Source organism: Tachypleus tridentatus, chromosome 10, assembly GCF_004210375.1.
Source record: "Tachypleus tridentatus isolate NWPU-2018 chromosome 10, ASM421037v1, whole genome shotgun sequence".
Lineage (NCBI taxonomy): Eukaryota > Metazoa > Arthropoda > Merostomata > Xiphosura > Limulidae > Tachypleus > Tachypleus tridentatus.
Window position 1 is genome coordinate 187,507,415 of NC_134834.1, and position 19,285 is coordinate 187,526,699.

General features: G+C 36.1%; 1 protein-coding gene across 1 annotated transcript in view; it reads right to left on the minus strand.

The window, feature by feature from the left end:
- The window catches only part of LOC143231156 (homeobox protein Meis1-like), a 216,157-nt gene that overhangs the window by 176,616 nt on the left and 20,256 nt on the right, over positions 1-19,285 (minus strand). Inside the window, exon 5 of the mRNA XM_076465812.1 lies at positions 15,383-15,622. Within this exon, the coding sequence (XP_076321927.1) occupies positions 15,383-15,622 (240 nt within the window). The remainder of the gene's footprint in view (positions 1-15,382; positions 15,623-19,285) is intronic.

A 19,285-nucleotide genomic window follows, 5' to 3' on the forward strand; every position in this document is an offset into this window, starting at 1 on the left:
AGTAGGGTGAAGTTTAAAGACCTTACTGATAGACAGAAGGATAAGATGAATAAAACAGATGACTAAATATCTCTATTTGATTCATACTTCCAGAACTCAACTTATATACCAAATAAATGGATGGGTGAGTAGTAAATATTGTGACTAGAAATTGAAACCATACTTTCGAAAGAAGGAAATCAGAAACTAATAAACACCCATGTCATTTGGAAGGATAACCAACCGCTTAACTTTCATACAGTATACAAATTTGTAAAATCTGTTTCGCTCAATTAATTCTTCGCTTAGTACTTCCAGGCTAGAGGCAAATACATGTAATAGAACCAATGTATGAACACCTAAATGCATAAGACCAAAGTTGAAATGTGTAAGACTAATTTAACACTTGCCGCCCGATCCAGCCCAACATTTGTTATCAGTACTGAACCTAGAATGGTCAACAAGGGAAAGGGAAGGTCATTCCGGAAACCAGTGATTTAGGAATATTCTGATGTATCTCCATAAAAGAAATTTGAGATTATATATAAAACGAACAAATTTCGTTTTTGTGTTCTTTGTCAATTTCGCATTAATTGATTTGTATTTTGTATTATATTGCCTAATGGAAGCATAAAACCTTTAACTGGACAAAAAACAACAATAATACTAAAAAAACGATTTCTCACACTGAAGCTATTTTTATGTTAAAATTCTTTAATGTGAATTTTCTGTATAACTCAGGCTTAAAATAGAGAGGCCATCTTGAGCTAGATGTTTTAAACGTCGAAGCTCAAAGTGGATTGTAACTCCAAATGCAACTACACAGTCTCATCCCGATCGTAGCGCCCTCACCAGGAAATTCCAGTTATTTCATACTCAGATAAAGTAAAAAATAAGAAGAAAAAGGAAAGTCGACAGGAGTAAGAAGAGATATTGTCCACACTTGAAGTGTCTTATGTTTTAATACTCTGCTATCGATACAGGTTCTCGAAGCCTATTTAGATGTGTCGAATAAATTATGAACACAAATTAGTGAGGATACCAACAACAAAATAATGTGACACAAGAAAAACATTTTTTATTCTATTACTGACTGAATCCATCGAACAATAAATTATTGATAAAAATATTGAAGCTTAAGTGAAAAGTTTATATGTGTCTGTAAGTTTCCCTCAGCTGAAAGCTTGAGAGCTAAAAAACAATAACTTTTTTAATTACCTAAATGTTTATATTCAAATAATATATATTTTATTTTATATATAAAGTGTGTCGTTATTTTAAATAAAATAACATTTTTGGTATGGAAGTTTACTGATATTATCTTTATATCTATTTTTCTTTATACAAGTTGTCTTTGTAAGGTATTGGTATTTATTAATTTCTACCTGACCGGCACTTTGTGTGACACGTGAGCCTTAAACGGCCACGTCAGAGACTCCAAGGAACAGACACAGCCGTCCCTAATTTAGAACTGCTGACAACAGGTAGGGCAAACATTCAGCAGTAGCTGTTACCTAAAAGCTACTCTTAACCGAATATCGACTATCAATAGCATAACGTACCCACACCTAAAAGTAAGGCTCTTGTTCAGCCATAGTTCATGGGCTCGAACCTTGTACATTTCAATTAACAGTAAGCCTCACCTGATCCAGTCTTTTATCGAAACTTCATCAAAAAAAGAGAGTGTATTCACGAGAATGTTACTCCATTTCTAGTTCATTATAGATGTGATCCAGATAAATTACACTATTACTAATTCATTATAGATGTGATGGAAATAACTGACTCCATAAGTAGTTCATTATAGATATGATCCAGATAAATTACACTATTACTAGTTCATTACAGATGTGATGGAAATAAGTGACTCCATAAGTAGTTCATTATAAGTGATTCAAATAAATTACACTATTACTAGTTCATTACAGATGTGATGGAAATAAGTGACTCCATAAGTAGTTCATTATAAGTGATTCAAATAAATTACACCATTACTAATTCATTATAGATGTGATGAAAATAAGTGACTCCATAAGTAGTTCATTATAGATATGATCCAGATAAATTACACTATTACTAGTTCATTACAGATGTGATGGAAATAAGTGACTCCATAAGTAGTTCATTATAGATATGATCCAGATAAATTACACTATTACTAGTTCATTACAGATGTGATGGAAATAAGTGACTCCATAAGTAGTTCATTATAGATATGATCCAGATAAATTGCACTATTACTAGTTCATTACAGATGTGATGGAAATAAGTGACTCCATAAGTAGTTCATAAAAAGTGATTCAAATAAATTACACTATTACTAGTTCATTACAGATGTGATGGAAATAAGTGACTCCATAAGTAGTTCATTATAAGTGATTCAAATAAATTACACCATTACTAATTCATTATAGATGTGATAGAAATAAGTGACTCCATAAGTAGTTCATTATAAGTGATTCAAATAAATTACACCATTACTAATTCATTATAGATGTGATAGAAATAAGTGACTCCATAAGTAGTTCATTATAAGTGATTCAAATAAATTACACCATTACTAGCTCATTAGAGGTGTGATGGAGATAAATTATTTCATAAGTAGTTCATTATATGTGTGATCCAGGTAAGTTACTTCATCAGTAGTTCATTATAGATGTGATCCAGGTACGTTCTTTTATAAGTAGTTCATCATAGGTGTGGTTTTTATTATGTCTTTCACATATCATAATGTTAAACAAAAACGCCAAATACTCCTGTAATAACTGTTAATATGCTACAAGATGAATTATCTTTATTCTCTGTTAAGTTAAATAATCACTTCCTATTATCACCTGGTAATACTTATAGAAAATAGAAAAATGTTAGGTATTTGAATGAGACCTTACAGACAGAATTAAAGAAATCTGAATCAATATTATGAGTTTTATTCAGTAGTTCTCTCGGGTGTAACATGAATAAATAAATGAAGCAGTTTAACTAAATGTCGAGATTTGCTGTAACAAAGTTTATTATTACTATAGAGGGAAATAATTCACCTTTCATTTGGGTTGTTTTGCTTTAGGCTTAACGCATGCGATAATGTGTAATGATAAAATTTAACTATCAAGAACGGCTTATCACCAACACCTGTTTCAGTAATCAGTATGCCCTAAAAAACAGAGATATCAGATATCATGTTAAGCCTAATACGCTGTTCAAATAACAATAGTTACATCAAATACCTTTAACCAAAGTCCTTTTGATTAGAACACGTTATCTAAGTTTAGTATATTCTTTCAATTTATTGGTAAGAATCGACAACAACAAAACAAGCGTGGTTGACAAACACGTAGATTATTAAAATATAAGTTTCTCACCGCCTAACTTCGTGGCACTGATTGACTACCTGATATCTCACAGATACTGAAAATTTGAGATAAATATAAGGATCTTGAGAACAACATACTTCTAGAACCAAAAAACATCTCTTTTCTGTATCCAATAGATACAAAAAAAAAAAAAAAGCTGGTAGCCCTAACGTATGATTTCTCTCTTTTATATATATATAAGTGAATAATCCAGTTAGAAGTTACATTCATTACTTTTTGTTTCAGAATTTATGCACAAAATTATGCAAAGAGTTAGCGGTGCATATTAACCCCTGACAAAGTGCGGAGAGCGTTTTCACGGCAACAGACCGCGAATTTAATTTTGAGCCTACATATTCACAATGCGAACACAGCAACCAATGGTTACGACAGCCCTCTTTTAGTTTCTTTATTATTAATTTTAAAAGCAACCAATGTTTCTGCTGTTGGCTGGGCCTCAACAGTCACCACAAATCCAGGATTTTTGTTATCACTGTGTTTATGTGACACACTAAATGCTTGGTTGAAATACTCAAAACACACCAGTCGCTTCCTGCCAAGTAGACAGACGGCTATCACAACAAAATCAAGTGTGCAAAACTGTTACAAACTTTATAATATTTTATTTAATCTTGTTAAATCACTTTAGTTTCTTAAGTATGTGTGTTTTCTTTTAGCAAAGCCACATCGGGCGGCCTGGCATGGCCAAGCGTGTTAAGGAGTGCGACTCGTAATCTGAGGGTCGCGGGTTCGCATCCCCGTTGCGCCAAACATGCTCACCCATTCAGCCGTGGGAGCGTTATAATGTGACGGTCAATCCCACTATTCGTTGGTAAAAGAGTATCCCAAGAGTTGGCGGTGGGTGGTGATGACTAGCTGCCTTCCCTCTAGTCTTAAACTGCTAAATTAGGGACGGCTAGCACAGATAGCCCTCGAGTAGCTTCGTGCGAAATTCAAAAACAAACAAACAAACCACATTGGACTATGTCCATCGAGAGGAATCGAACCCCTGATTTTAGAGTTGTAAATCCATAGACTTACCTCTGTAATATCGGGGGACGACTAGTTTGTTAAGTAAGTTTGATAAATTCCATGGACAAACCTTTGCTTATTTTATACAAACGTTTATTTTTCGAAAAAAACAAAAAAACAAAAAGAGAATAAAGTAGTGAAACACACAGATAACATGTTTTTCATCTCCCCCCATACTGTCACAATAAGCTATAATAATATAAAAAACGCAGAAAGTACTGGTTTAAGAACCATTTGTCATTTCTATATATTCACTCAACTTTCCTTCTTGAGTAATATTTCGAACGCCAAGTTTAAATACGTGTGTGATTAGCATGAAAAAGTGCTAGTTTGAAACTCCCCTTGAAGTACAACTTATTTAAATACGTGTGTGATTAGCATAAAAAAAGTGCTAGTTTGAAACTCCCCTTGAAGTACAGGTTCTTTAAATACGTGTGTGATTAGCATGAAAAAGTGCTAATTTAAAATTCCCCTTGAAGTACAGGTTCTTTTCCTAGATTTTCCCCCTCCCCATCCTTTTCTCTCCTCATTTCCAGCCTAACCTTTCCTTTTGTTTCAAATTCTAGGCTATATGACACAAGAATTGGCAAAGCAAACATGGCACATGTGTCAAAAATAACGCCTAATGGTCCCAATCTTCCAAGCGTGTCTATCTGGTGGGTCGTGTCACCCCAACCAAACCATCGCTGTTGGGGCATGTTCTGATAACGTACATCTGGTTTCACTGCCAACAAGCCAACTCTTGAAAAGAAGAAAAGCTTTGTTTTGTCAGGACTGAATCAACACAAACGTTGTATTCATCACTTTCTGGCTAAAGAGAAACGTTGTGAAGTGTTTTAAAAGCAGTGAGCTATAGTGATTGTGATAATTAGTAATTCTTAGCACTCACTCAGATATCTTCATGATATACCCCATATTGCTTGTGCCAGAAGACACGAATAAAAAAAAAAGTCTCATTTTTGTTTCTTACATCTCACTGGAGAATACTGTTTTGTTTTTGTATAAATTTCAGAGACTCAACAATAAATTTACGCAACGCTATATTAACTTACAAAACTATTTTAAAATTTAAACATCTAGAAGTCTGAAAAAGTAAAACCTTTCTTTATTTCATTATTGTCTGGGGGATTTAATTAAAGGTTCGTTTTTCCCTCCTCGAGAAAATTTATAAAAACTGACAATATTAAAAAACAACACTAATTTATTACTCAAAGTCATCCCGTGTCTTAGAAAGAAACAAGATGTTACTATTATCATTACCTTCCGATCAAAGCAAGCTACCTACAATAGATCACAACTAAAATTTAAACGAATAATTAATACAGCTAACTAGGATTATGCGATGTCATAGAACAAAAACTTATAATGATGACAAATTGAAATAAACGATAGTATATGTGTGTAGGTTAATAATATATGCTGTATCATTCCAGAGAATAACAGATAAAAGTGTATAATGAAATCTTTGATGTAATTCAAACATTAGTCAGAGGCTTCGCTAAGGTAGAAATAATTATACTATAAATCAGTGCATACATTACCTTTGATATACAAAAGAAAAATATGAGGCCATCAAAGCTTTATCATAAATAAGAGTGTTGAACCCATCAAAAATGATAGGTGTTAAAAAAAACTATATTAAAAGCCTATAAATTAACTTATAACAATTTTACTCAATTAAAAAATCACATTTTTGTTTCATAATATTTCTTTATATACAACACTGATAATATTTACATGTTATTTCTAATTTTAAAAAGTGCCCTAAAAGAAACTGGAAAGTATTTCAGGATTTTAGTTATTGTTACATAATACAAAATTTTAAAATGCTCTTATATTCCAATTATTATATTGATATTGTAACTTTTTCACATCACGCGATCACGCACAGATGAAATTAAATATTATCTGACTCTTAACTTCAATAACAGTAGGTCTATTGTAGTCTAATTTAAGTATTAGGCCTGATACGTAAAGGTAACGTAAGGCTTAGCTGAAGCACTACTTCATTAAAATCCTTGGTAACATTTATTTTGCTTTTGTCTACAACTTAATGTCAGAGACTTGCATGATCATTTAACAATTAAAATAAGATATAAATAAAATGTTATTTAACTTATGCCAGTGCGATTAGAGAGCTCAAGATACTAACTGTTTTGTAATTAAGCCTAAAGTGAAGTCATGGTGTGCAATAACTTATCCTAGGCCCAAGTGTACAAAAATTCTGATGAAAGAAAAAATGTCAGTTTTAAATCTGAACCATTTCTGAATTAAACCATTTTGTTATTACATCATGGAAGTTAACAAAATAATAAATAAAGAATAAAAAAACAATGTAACAAATCAATATTTATATTAGGCATTCAACAAAAACACGACAATTGGCCTTGCAGCATCATCGGGTAATATTTCTATATACGTAAATAAAATCACGAGCTATGCTACCATTTTATTAGCTCAATATTCCGTTATTACAGCTTCATCAGGGGCTTTCGATATCTCGTTTTGTATATTCTGTTACAAAATATAATGCACTTTATATTGCGTTTTATACTGTCCATTACAAAACTTTATGCACCTTGTATCATGGTTGAAACTGTTACAAAGTATAATGCATCTTGTATAATGGTTTGTCCTGTTCACCACAAAATATTATTCACTTTGTAGCGCATTGTATGTTGTCCATAGTAGGATATCGACAGCTCCTGAGGAAGGTGTAATAGCGGAATATTAAGGTAATAAAGCTATATTCTAGAGATATAGGTCCTACTTTATTTATGTTCATAGAAGTCTCTAAAAATAAGCTTCAGTTTGGATTAAACAAAGTTGAGGATAAGATAAGCTGATAGTTTTTTTTTTTTTTGTTTTTTGCTAAGTGATGATGTTTATTGTTCAGAATTGCCAAAAAATGAGTGATACGAAGACTGAAACTGCTTATTATACATACTAATAAACTGGTTAGAGCACTCTTAGACTGGACGGAAGTTATGTAAATTAGTGATTAATGAAAAATTATCTTAGGACGTGAAAAGTTGCTTCCCTTTTCTGTAATTGTAGAAAACACCCACAAAAACTGCAAAACACAAAATGCAACACCACAAAGTTGCATGTATCTCCCCACGAACCCAACAAACCCTCGTGCTAAATTTGGTGAATACCACCACCAGAGAGCAAATTAGTGATAAAAAACGCCAATAAAAATCGCAAAACTGATAATTTATATGTATCTCCGCATGGACCAAATGAACCTCCATACCAATTTTGATGAAGATCCATCCACACCCTGCGAAGTAGTTATATGGACAAACAGCAGACACTACTATTACATTTATATGGATAACATACTTAAAACTATTATTCCCCCAAATTTTCCCCCAATGTGTTTGAATATTTTCATACATGTTACATAAATAGTTTTGATTAAGTCATGTAGTAGCGGACTGAAAAGTTTAAAAACCACTGCTATGAACAATTGGATAATAACAAAGTTCCACATTGATTTGTTTTTGTGTTTTTGAATTTCGCACAAAGTTATTCGAGGGCTATCTGTGCTAGCCGTCCCTAATTTAGCAGTGTAATACTAGAGGGAAGGTACCTAGTCATCACCACACACCGCCAACTCTTGGGCTACTCTTTTACCAACGAATAGTGGGATTGAGCGTCACATTATAACGCTCCCACGGCTGAAAGGGCGAGCATGTTTGGCGCGACGGGGATGCGAACCCACGACCCTCAGATTACGAGTCGCACGCCTTAACAAGCTTAGCCATGCCGGGCCTATCCACATTGATATGGGCCTGTTTCTAAACGATAAGGAAGACTGGTGAAGTAAATCAGTTGGCTAAAAATATAAAAAAGAAGATTTATAAGTGGATCTTTATATAATCTCAAACCATGGAGTTTTCGTTACAGTTCAACTGACATTACAAGAAGTTCACTAAACCATAGACTACACTGTTCTCTAAGTTACGTCTGTCTGTTTGTCCGTCCATTTCTCTACCAGTTTAATAGTCTGTAATTCTGTCTATGTATTTGTATGTCTGTCTTTTAATTTGTCTTTCTATTTACACGTCTGTCTGAGTCTTTTTTCTATGATCTACATCTCTGTCTCAGTGTTTTTCTATCTACTTCTATGTATATCTGCTAGTCTTTGTTCGTCTTTCTATTTATCTATTTGTAAATATGTCTGCTAGTCTTTATTTGTCTATTTATTCATCTGTCTGTCTCTCTGCCCAGTTGCATCAAAAGTATTAAATAAATTATCATAAGGGATTGTAGGATCGGAAACACTGTAATAAAAAACTTACACTTTAGATTGTTACACATCCAGTTCTATAAGTAAGGACCTGGTAAGTAGTTTAGATTGTTACATATCCAGTTCTATAAGTAAGGATCTGGTAAGTAGTTTAGATTGTTACACACCCAGTTCTATAAGTAAGGACCTGGTAAGTAGTTGTTATACACCCAGTTCTATAAGTAAGGATCTGGTAAGTTGTTTAGATTGTTACACACCCAGTTCTATAAGTAAGGACCTGGTAAGAAGTTGTTATACACCCAGTTCGGGGCCCGGCATGGCCAAGCGTGTTAAGGCGTGCGACTCGTAATCTGAGGGTCGCGTGTTCGCATCCCCGTCACGCCAAACATGCTCGCCCTTTCAGCCGTGGGGGCGTTATAATGTGACGGTCAATCCCACTATTCGTTTGTAAAAGAGTAGCCCAAGATTTGGCGGTGGGTGGTGATAACTAGCTGCCTTCCCTCTAGTCTTACATTGCTAAATTAGGCACGGCTAGCACAGATAGCCCTCGAGTAGCTTTGTGCGAAATTCAAAAACAAACAAACAAACATACACCCACTTCTATAAGTAACGACCTGGAAAGTAGTTTAGATTGTTATACACCCAGTTCTATAAGTAAGGAGTTGCTAAGTAGTTTAGATTGTTACACACCCAGTTCTATAAGTAAGGACCTGGATAGTAGTTTAGATTGTTACACACCCAGTTCTATAAGTAAGGACCTGGATAGTAGTTTAGATTGTTACACACCCAGTTCTATAAGTAAGGACCTGGTAAGTAGTTTAGACTGTTACACACCCAGTTCTCTAAGTAAGGACCTGGTAAGTAGTTTAGATTGTTACACAACCAATTCTTTAAGTATGGACCTGGTAAATAGTTTAGATTGTTACACTCCCACTTCTCTAGGTAAGGATTTAGTAAGCAGTTTAGATTGTTACACAACCAATTCTTTAAGTATGGACCTAGAAAGTAGTTTAGATTGTTACACAACCAGTTCCCTAAGTAGAGGCCTAGTAAGCAATTTAGATTGTTACACTCCATATTCTCTAAGTAAGAACCTGGTAAGCAGTGTAGATTGTTACACTCCCAGTTCTCTAAGTAGGGGCCTAGTAAGGAGTTTAGACTGTTACATTCCCAGTTCTCTCAATAAGGGGCTAATAAGCAGTTTAGATTGTGACACTCCATATTCTCTAAGTAAGAACCTGGTAAGCAGTGTAGATTGTTACACAACCAGTTCTCTAAGTAGGGGCCTAGTAAGGAGTTTAGACTGTTACACTCCCAGTTCTCTCAATAAGGGGCTAATAAGCAGTTTAGATTGTGACACAGACAATTATCTAAGACCTTATAAGAAGGTCCTTACCTTAAAGACCTTATAAAACGACCTTATAAGTAGTTAAGACCTAAAGACCTTATAAGTAGTTTAGATTGTTGCACAACCAGTTTTCTTACTAAGGACCTGATAAGCAGTTTAGATTGTTACACTGATAGTTCTCTACATACTCCCAGTAATAATATAAAATTATTATTATGTATATTAATTTGATTTCCCATCTACGTTTTTAGTAGCTTGCTTCGATCGGAGATTGCCAAGTTGTATAACAATGATTTATGGAAGGGAAGAGAAAACGACATTTTGTTCTGAACTGGACACTGTGTGGTCAGCTGTTTCTTCATTCAACGGCCATCTCATCAATGCCCCATGTAATGGATAAGGATCTTCACTTTTCCGACCAGCCGTAAGACAGGCTTAAAAGATTTCTGAGTCTCTAAGATAAATTCATAATTCATGAGGATGAGATGGCGTCTTTATCCACATCGCTAAGCGGCCTGTATTTCCTTATACCGCCGTTCCGCATACAGTTGGGCAGTTTTTATAGCAGCTATCCGGATGTTGGTGACTGAAAGACGTGGTCAGTAGCTACGGAAACTGCAGTGCTCGGGTGCAGAGTATATGAATAGTTCGACACCAGTGATGGGCGGTGAAAGCATTGGGGAAGGAGGGGTGGGGGGGAGTGAAGTGATACAACGAGAGTTCAGTCGCAACTAAAGTACAAGCTCGAAAAGTGAAATTCGCGAAGCCAGTTAGTAAACTGACAGTGAAATCTTTATAGACCTTAATTTGGAATTCGTTTCTGTGTTTACTGACGTCATAAGATTTGTTTTTCTTCTGTTTTATCGGATTAATAAAGACCAAACAAACTGGAAAATAATTAATGACGAAATATAGTTTAGCAAAAGATTAGTAAAGCACGTAAATAAAGTCTTCTGATACTACGTGGATAGTGTTTCCCACCACGTAATCAAAAACAGAACAGACTAGTCATGGTGCAGTGACTACACATTGAGTAGATGCTAATTCCCAACATATCGTCAGAAACAGAACAGACTAGTTGTAGTGCAGTAACTACACATTGAATAGATACTAATTCCCACAAAGTTGTCGAAAGCTACATGTGCAGTCCTTCTAATTTAAATTATTTCACCACGTTAATTATATCTCGCTGGATCAGAACGTGCAGTGTTTGTTCTCTGTTACAAAATTAGATTCGCACACACAACTCTTGACAGTTGTTGTTGTTTCGGCTAAACTTTGCACGATAAATACTTAAAATAACGTTTGTTTTTAAGACATTTAATAAAGCACGTGCGGCTGTTCTTCCTCGTTCAAAGCATGGAATAAAACGTGTACAAGCATGAATGGTAACCCGATCTTCTGAGAGAAGGAATCCACCGAGTGTAGTAAAGACTGCTGGCACCTTTCCTAACTGCAGCTCTCGTCAGACGTATTTTGATCCAACACATGCATCAAATTTCGTCTTTTACCAAATATACTTTATTTTTCTCCCCCCCCCTCACTCCCCCACACCTCCCAGTCTCTTTCAGCTTTGAACAGAAATCTGTCAGTGATGAAACGGCGCCGCTGCAGTCTCAACTTTTCGAATGTTCCAAGAATTATACGAACTTGGGAGAAATTCAGAGGAGGGTTCTGGGGTGAGGAAGAGAGAGAAACAAAGAAATAAAATCGAACAGAGTACGTGGGTCACCCTGCAATAGGTCTAAATCTCAGTGCATGAAGCTGCACTTCGACTAGCGGGAAGCCCGTTTCCAGCTGCCATCCCGCTGGCCAGGAATCGGGTTCCGTCTCCGTGGGAAGTCCATGTTTCTGTCTTCTTAGGGAGCCTGTTTAGCTCTACCGCAAAGAAAATTTCACGTAGACCTGCTTCCCTCGCTTCACATTGTATATAAATGTATGCGTAGAACAATAGTGAAGAGTATGTGATATAAAATCAAACCGAACAGCTCCGCTCAAGAACGTGACACTATTACAGCTGCCAAATATTATGGTGAAATATATAGATACACACGTTTCTTTCTTTCCTTTGATTATTAGAATATTCAAGCCTTTCAGCCATCAAATATGTTATTTTTTCTCGATGCCAAGCAATGTAATAAGCTACATACGCTCTGTCCACCGCAGGAAATCAAACCCCGAATTTTAACAAGTGCGTAAAATTACCGCTGACATACTGGAAGACGTATTCAAGAAGAAATAAAAAGCGAGTGTTTGGTTTGGCTTGTTTTTGAATTTTCGCGCAAAGCTACACGAGGGCTATCTGCGCTAGCCGTCAGTAATTTTGCAGTGTAAGACTAGAGGGAAGGCAGCTAGTCATCACCACCTATCGCCAACTCTTTGGCTACTCGTTGACCGTCACATTATAACGCCTCCACGGCTGAAAGGACGGGAATGTTTGATGCGACGGGAATTCAAACCCGCGATCCTCGGTTCACGAGTCGAGTACCTTAACCACCTGGCCATGCCGGGCCTATTACAATTTGTCTCACTCGTCAGTGAATAACTGAAATTCTGGAATACATAGCTGAAAATCCGAAACCGCTTTTGTAGCCTGGTATTCCAGGTGTCTATAACTCGTAAGATATGCCTACTATTTGCAGATCTTAAAAGTTATAGAATTTTTTTGACAAACAAGAGATTTGGTCATTATGTTTTTAAGGCTTTCAAATCGCGAATTTGTTGAAAGTTTCTAGCTGGCAACGTAAATAGAGAATTAATGAATACAGAGTTGTATTGTGAAAAAATTATTGAATATAGAGTTGTATTGTGAAAAAATTATTGAATATAGAGTTGTATTGTGAAAAAATTATTGAATATGGAGTTGTATTGTGAAAAAACTGTTGAATACAGAGTTATATTGTGAAAAAATTGTTGAATACAGAGTTGTATTGTGAAAAAATTGTTGAATATGGAGTTTTATTGTGAAAAAACTGTTGAATACAGAGTTATATTGTGAAAAACTTATTGAATACAGAGTTGTATTGTGAAAAAACTGTTGAATACAGAGTTATATTGTGAAGAAAAATTATTGAATATAGAGTTGTATTGTGAAGAAAAATTATTGAATATAGAGTTGTATTGTGAAAAAAATTATTGAATATAGAGTTGTATTGTGAAAAAAAGAAAGCCAAGAGGAAGGCCCGGCATGGCCAGGTGGATAAGTCATTCGACTCGTAATCTGAGAGTCGCGGGCTCGAATCCATGTCACACCAAACATGCTCGTCCTTTCAGCCGTGGGGGCGTTATAATAGGACCGTCAATCCCACTATTCGTTGGTAAAAGCGTAGCCCAAGAGTTGGCGGTGGGTGGTGATGAGCAGCTGCCTTCTCTCTAGTCTTACACTGCTAAATTAGGGACGGCTAGCGCAGATAGTCCTCGAGTAGCTTTGCGCGAAATTCAAAACAAACCAAACGGAAGAGGAAATACATATGTTGTTAATTAAATTAGTTTCTGCATGAAAACTTTTTAAATGAAATTGTTTTTACAAGTTTTGTTTTATGATTTGGGTTTAATTATCTGATGTTAAAGGTACATTTGTTTTACTGTGAACACTGTATGCGTTTTTAATTTTACGAAACTGTAACGAGAACATATCTAAGTGCTCTTCCTGACGGGAGTACAGAAGTGGGCACTTTCAGTACAAAGTTCCTCACCCTGTCCCACTACATGGACGTTATCATTTTGTGCTGCTTACTATATACTACATGCCAACATTTACTTCACCCAGCAGTCTCAACTGCAAACTTCATCTCATACAATAGGAAATACGCCTATCCTCAGCTCCATTAGATCTACTTGTCATAGCCATCAGTTAGGCCTAGCTACACCTGTGCAGTTTGGCCCGGAGATAACATCTCCCAGGCAAAGAGCAGTGTCAAAAGGAAATGGCCGGGGCCGTCACATTCACGGCGTTGTTCACTTACCCTCGCACCTCACTCTACACCAGCAGTATCCAGTTACAGCTAAAATTGAAGACGTCGCCCCACGTGCTTGAATACTGGCAGAAAAGATTCACAAAATACCATTAGTGTTTTCACAAAGTATCCAAACTGCTTCGCATTGGATCTTTTGGTACCAGCAATCACTTTATTCTATGTTTGTTTTTGAGGTTACTTGTGTTGGGCCCACCGCAGGTATCGAAACCTGATTCTTACTGTTATAAGCCTTTTAGATTTACCAATGTACCACGCGAATTATTTTTTTTTCTTTCCATTGTTTATTTTCTGGTTTACTTCTGTATATTCCAGCTCACTCAAGAGAAATTGTCGCACGTCATAACGTGCACAACATCTTGTATTATATCTTCTTCAAGGTGTACGTACACTTTTAATAAAATAAAAAGCATCACGTTCACACAGTTTCATATATTAGGCGGAGCTCGGCATGATCTACCAGACATTAAGGCATCCATCACCGAACATAGTCACCCTTCCAGTAGTGAAGGCATTATAATGTTATGGTAAATCCCAGTAGTCGATAGAGTGGTCCAAGACAGTAGATGGTGTTGAATTACTTCTAGTCTACCACTTCTAAATTAGGGCCGGCTAGTTCACATAATCGTCGAGTAGTTTTGTGTGAAATCCAAGAAACGAATTTAACGTGTCCGAGTAACAAAAAGTGGTGAATGAGATAGATAGACAGGAACTTGGTATGTGATGAAAATAATGGCACTGATTTAAGACTTAGCAAAGCAAATAGTCAAATTTAAAGTTGATATACAAATCATTCGAATGTTCATAAATATTCAATCTTACATAAAAACCTATACAGGAGTAATAGGTCTCTCGGTTGGACAGAGGAAAGTTTTCGGAATTAAGATGCTAAAACCAGGGGTTCGATTCCTTTCGGTGAACACAGCAGATACAGTGTCATGAGGCTTTGCTATAACAGAACACGCACTCATAATAAAAAATATGTATCTCCCATATAACTACCTATTAAAAAATATATAAATATTTTGGCCCGGGCGTATACCAGTTGTTGACGTACTCGGTTGTTAATCGCGTCCCAATGCTACAAAATTCGTTTTGCATTTAAGTGTTGTATAATAGTAACAGTCAAATCCCACTAAATGGCCAGATAATAGGAGCCCGAGAGTTGGCAATGCGAGCTGTTGACCAACCGCCTTACCTCTTGTCTTTGACTTTAAAATTAGGGACGGCTATGTGCAAAAAATCCTTGTGTAACTTTGTGGGAAAATTCTAAACAAACAACCGTAAATCTGTAGAATTATATGTAATCAACAATGTTTTCGTTACTCAAATAACCAGAGATTTGTTGTTGTTGTTTATGTGTGGTAGGAAAACATTGATTTACCAATAATTGTAGTACAATATTATTTCAAACAAGTCCGATAAACCCCGAAATAGTTTTTACCTGATCCGGGGGCGTTGAATGGTCACTGTTGTGTCCTGTGGAGTCACTCCCTCTTCCACCACTTCCCCCGATGTTCCCGTTAGTGTTACCGCCCCCTCCACCTCCGCTGTTACTGTTGTTATTGTTGTCCCCCAAGTCTCCGGGTTTTGTATCTCTTTCTTCTATCACTAAGTCTATCGGCATCTTGCCTTTAAGACAACTGATATATCTCTGACAAAAGTTATCGCACAGTTCATGAACCTGGAAAGTAAAGGAAAAATCAAGCGCACACCAATATCTCGGAGAATACAAAAGATAAAAAGGTAGGAACATACAAATACTAATATAAACTATTCTGAAACTATACAAAAATGTTAAAAAACAACAACTTTAGTAGCAGTGTGAAAGTCAGTTTTGTAGTGAAACACAGATTCTATAAGGCGAAGAGGTATCAGTTAACCTCGTCGACAATACAGAATACACACAGACAAACATGTAATATTATATACACGCGTGTGTGTGTGTATACATATAAACACATAATATATATTGCAACTTAAGCAGTTCACAAATACTAGTAGTTACAAAGAGAAAAGGTCGATGACACAAATTCTGTTTCAACACAAGGTGAAAGTTACATATATGGTAACTTTCTGCAGATACGTTATGAAGAGCATAGAACATCTGCAACCAGATATTTCTCATCACTGGAATATTGCAGATGAAAACTGAACGTTCTCTACGAACATGGTTCGACGTTCTGTCTGTTTCAATACTTCGCCAATCAAATGGTTTAGTGCTTCGTCAAGTTTCTGGTTTCGTATTTAAGTGCAAAACTACAAAACGGGTTATCTTCTGTGGTGCCCTGTAGGGATCGAACCCTGAAATGTAACGTTTTAAGCCCTCGAGCTTACCGCTTAGACCATGGGATTAAAGCAAGAAACCGATTATTTGTCCATGAGTTGAAATAAAACAGAGACAGGTAAACAATGAATATATACAGCTTATTTCACACGATACAACTTGTTCACGTGTGATGACGTAGACAGACAAGTATGTAGAATTCTAGGTTTGATGCTCATTATTCCTGCCGTAGACAGAATGTAAAAATTCCATTACGTAGCTTCGTGCTAAAACAAAAAAGAATAATTAAACTGGCCTCGCTATTTTCCACTAGGGGCAATAAGCGCGATAGGAGTTGGTGATAATTAGATACTGTTTAAAGATTGTACAACATTACAGATGGGTGTTGTTTTTCGTGTTGTTTTTTTTAATTTCGCGCAAAGCAACACGAGGACAATTTACGCTAGCCGTTCCTAATTTATCAGTGAAAGACTAGAGGGAAGGCAGCTAGTCATCACCACCCACCGCCAACTGTTGGGCTATTCTTTTACCAACGAATAGTGGGATTCACCGACACATTATAACGCCCCTCACGGTTTAAAAGGTGAGAAGGTTTGGTGCAACGGGAATTCGAACCCGCAACTCTCAAAATACGAGTCTAACGTCCTAACCAACTCGCCATGCTGGGCCTTCAGATGTGTTTGTCTATAATTATTTTTTTTTTCAATATTAGTTTTCATCTGACTAAAAGCGAACTCAAAGTACTAATTATAATCCATGCATATATAATTTCGCGTCATCTTGTGTTTTTCGTCTGAGTTGCTTTAGCATTTGATTTTGTGTTTATTGGACAAAATTACGACGAGTAGAAACAGAAAAACAAGGACACATCCCATATTTTATGCAAGTTTCTATGTTTATGTGCAGTATGATTTATGGATCTGTGGTTGTTTTGGTTGTTGTTTTTTTCATTCCCCGCCTGGAATTATATAGTTGTTGAAATATTTATTGGTTTATTAATTTAGAGTGTCCGTTTATTAAAGAGGTTTGGTTTCCAATAAAAAAAAACGTTGGTATATAACAGGATATTACTTAATTTAAAAAATGTAAGTTTAAAATTGAATCGCTATTTTTACCTCACTATACATTTTATACACTTGGCTCTAGACTTGGTGATTCCATTCTACGTTTTTAGGCTTATCATACCAACACTTACTACACTTATAAGGTTTCACGACTCTCTTTCTAACCCACCACTAAAATCATAACAGTAGACAGTAATGGAATTATTCTATTTGGATAAATGCATTTTGGCTTTAATGACTCATTCTTTTTCCAGAAATCGAGCGCGACACATTGGTTTTTACTCACGTTACACAGATAAATTAAACCCTTAAGTACATAATGATTTTAAGTTTCTGTATTTTTACACCAGACTTGCGAAAATCTCGTAAACAGCGAGTTTACTGGTTTGTGGGATATTATAATTCACGTAAAGTTACTTTTCTATGGTTTAGGGTATGATCTATTGATTTATCCAGATCTCTTAATGAACATATTTATTTTCAACTGAAGCTTATTCTGAGTCCAGTTTATGAAATTTTGGGTCCAATGTTGACATAATTTTACACTCGTTGAGCCCAGTATCCTTACAAGTTCACGCCTGTTGAGATCAGTATCGTTACAACTTCACACTTGTTTAGCTCAGTATCCTTAAAAGTTCACACTTGTTTAGTCCAGTATCCTTACAGCTTCACACTTGTTTAGCCCAGTATCCTTACAGCTTCACACATGTTTAGCTCAGTGTCCTTAAAAGTTCACACTTGTTTAGTCCAGTATCCTTATCCTCCTTACAGCTTCACACATGTTTAGCTCAGTGTCCTTAAAAGTTCACACTTGATTAGCCCAGTATCCTCACAACTTCACACTTGTTTAGCCCAGTATCCTCACAACTTCACACTTGCTTAGCCCAGTATCCTCACAACTTCACGCCTATTAAGCCCAATATCCTTACAACTGCACACTTGCTGCTGAAACCCAACACAGCTTATGACGGGTGACTTAGACAGAGATTAATTGTGACTTGTAACTCTATATGATTATAGTTAATCTTCGTTTCGCTTTCTTGGGCCAATAATCTTGCAACTTCTGAGTTCACCGGTTAGAGAATCTGCTAGTAATTTTTATACTTCGTGTTCTGCCGCTCATGTGAATCTTCTACCGACTTTTGGAGGTTTAGTTTTTTTCTTATTTACTTTAAATGTTTTTTTAAACACATATATTTGACCATCGTTAATTATACTACGTTAACACGTACAATATACTTCATTTTTTTATGTTCCTTTAAGATCTATCATGTGGATCACATGAGACTGCAATTGTAAACGTAAAAATGTTACCCAAACTTCATTTACTTCGCCCACGGGGCCCGGTATGGCCATCTGATTAGGGCGATCGATTCGAAGCCTGAGGGTCGCGGGTTCGAGTCCCCGTCGTATCCGAAACATGTTCGCCCTTGCAACCGTGGGAGCATTATAATGTGACGATCAGTTCCACTATTCATAGGAAAAATAGTAGCCCAAGAGTTGAGGGTAGGTGCCTTTTCTCCAGTCTTACGCTGCTAACTCAAGGTCGGCTAGTGCAGATAATCCTCGTATAGCTCTGGGCAAAATGAAAAAAAAAAAAACAGAACAACTGGGCCCTCGACCCCCCAACCTCTGGCGAATTGCGCAAACCATATTCAATTTTACGTTATTCAATGGGTATATATGAGAAACTTGATACTTTGGTTTGTCTTGTTTCAAATATTCGCGGATAGCTACGTAAAGACTTAATTGCGAACTGATAGACTGGAAAGGAAGCAGATAATCAACTGGTACCCACTGCCAACTCTTCAACCACTGAGATTTGACCGTTACGTTTATATCACACCCAATGATTCAGAGTGCGGAACGTTTAGTTGCTGGGATTCAAGTTACCAACTCAGATCCACAACTAACTACTTAGCTCTCTCATATCCCAGTTTATCTCTTTAGTTTTGTTACTAAGACTAAATTAAACTTTGGGTAGAAAATTCTTTCT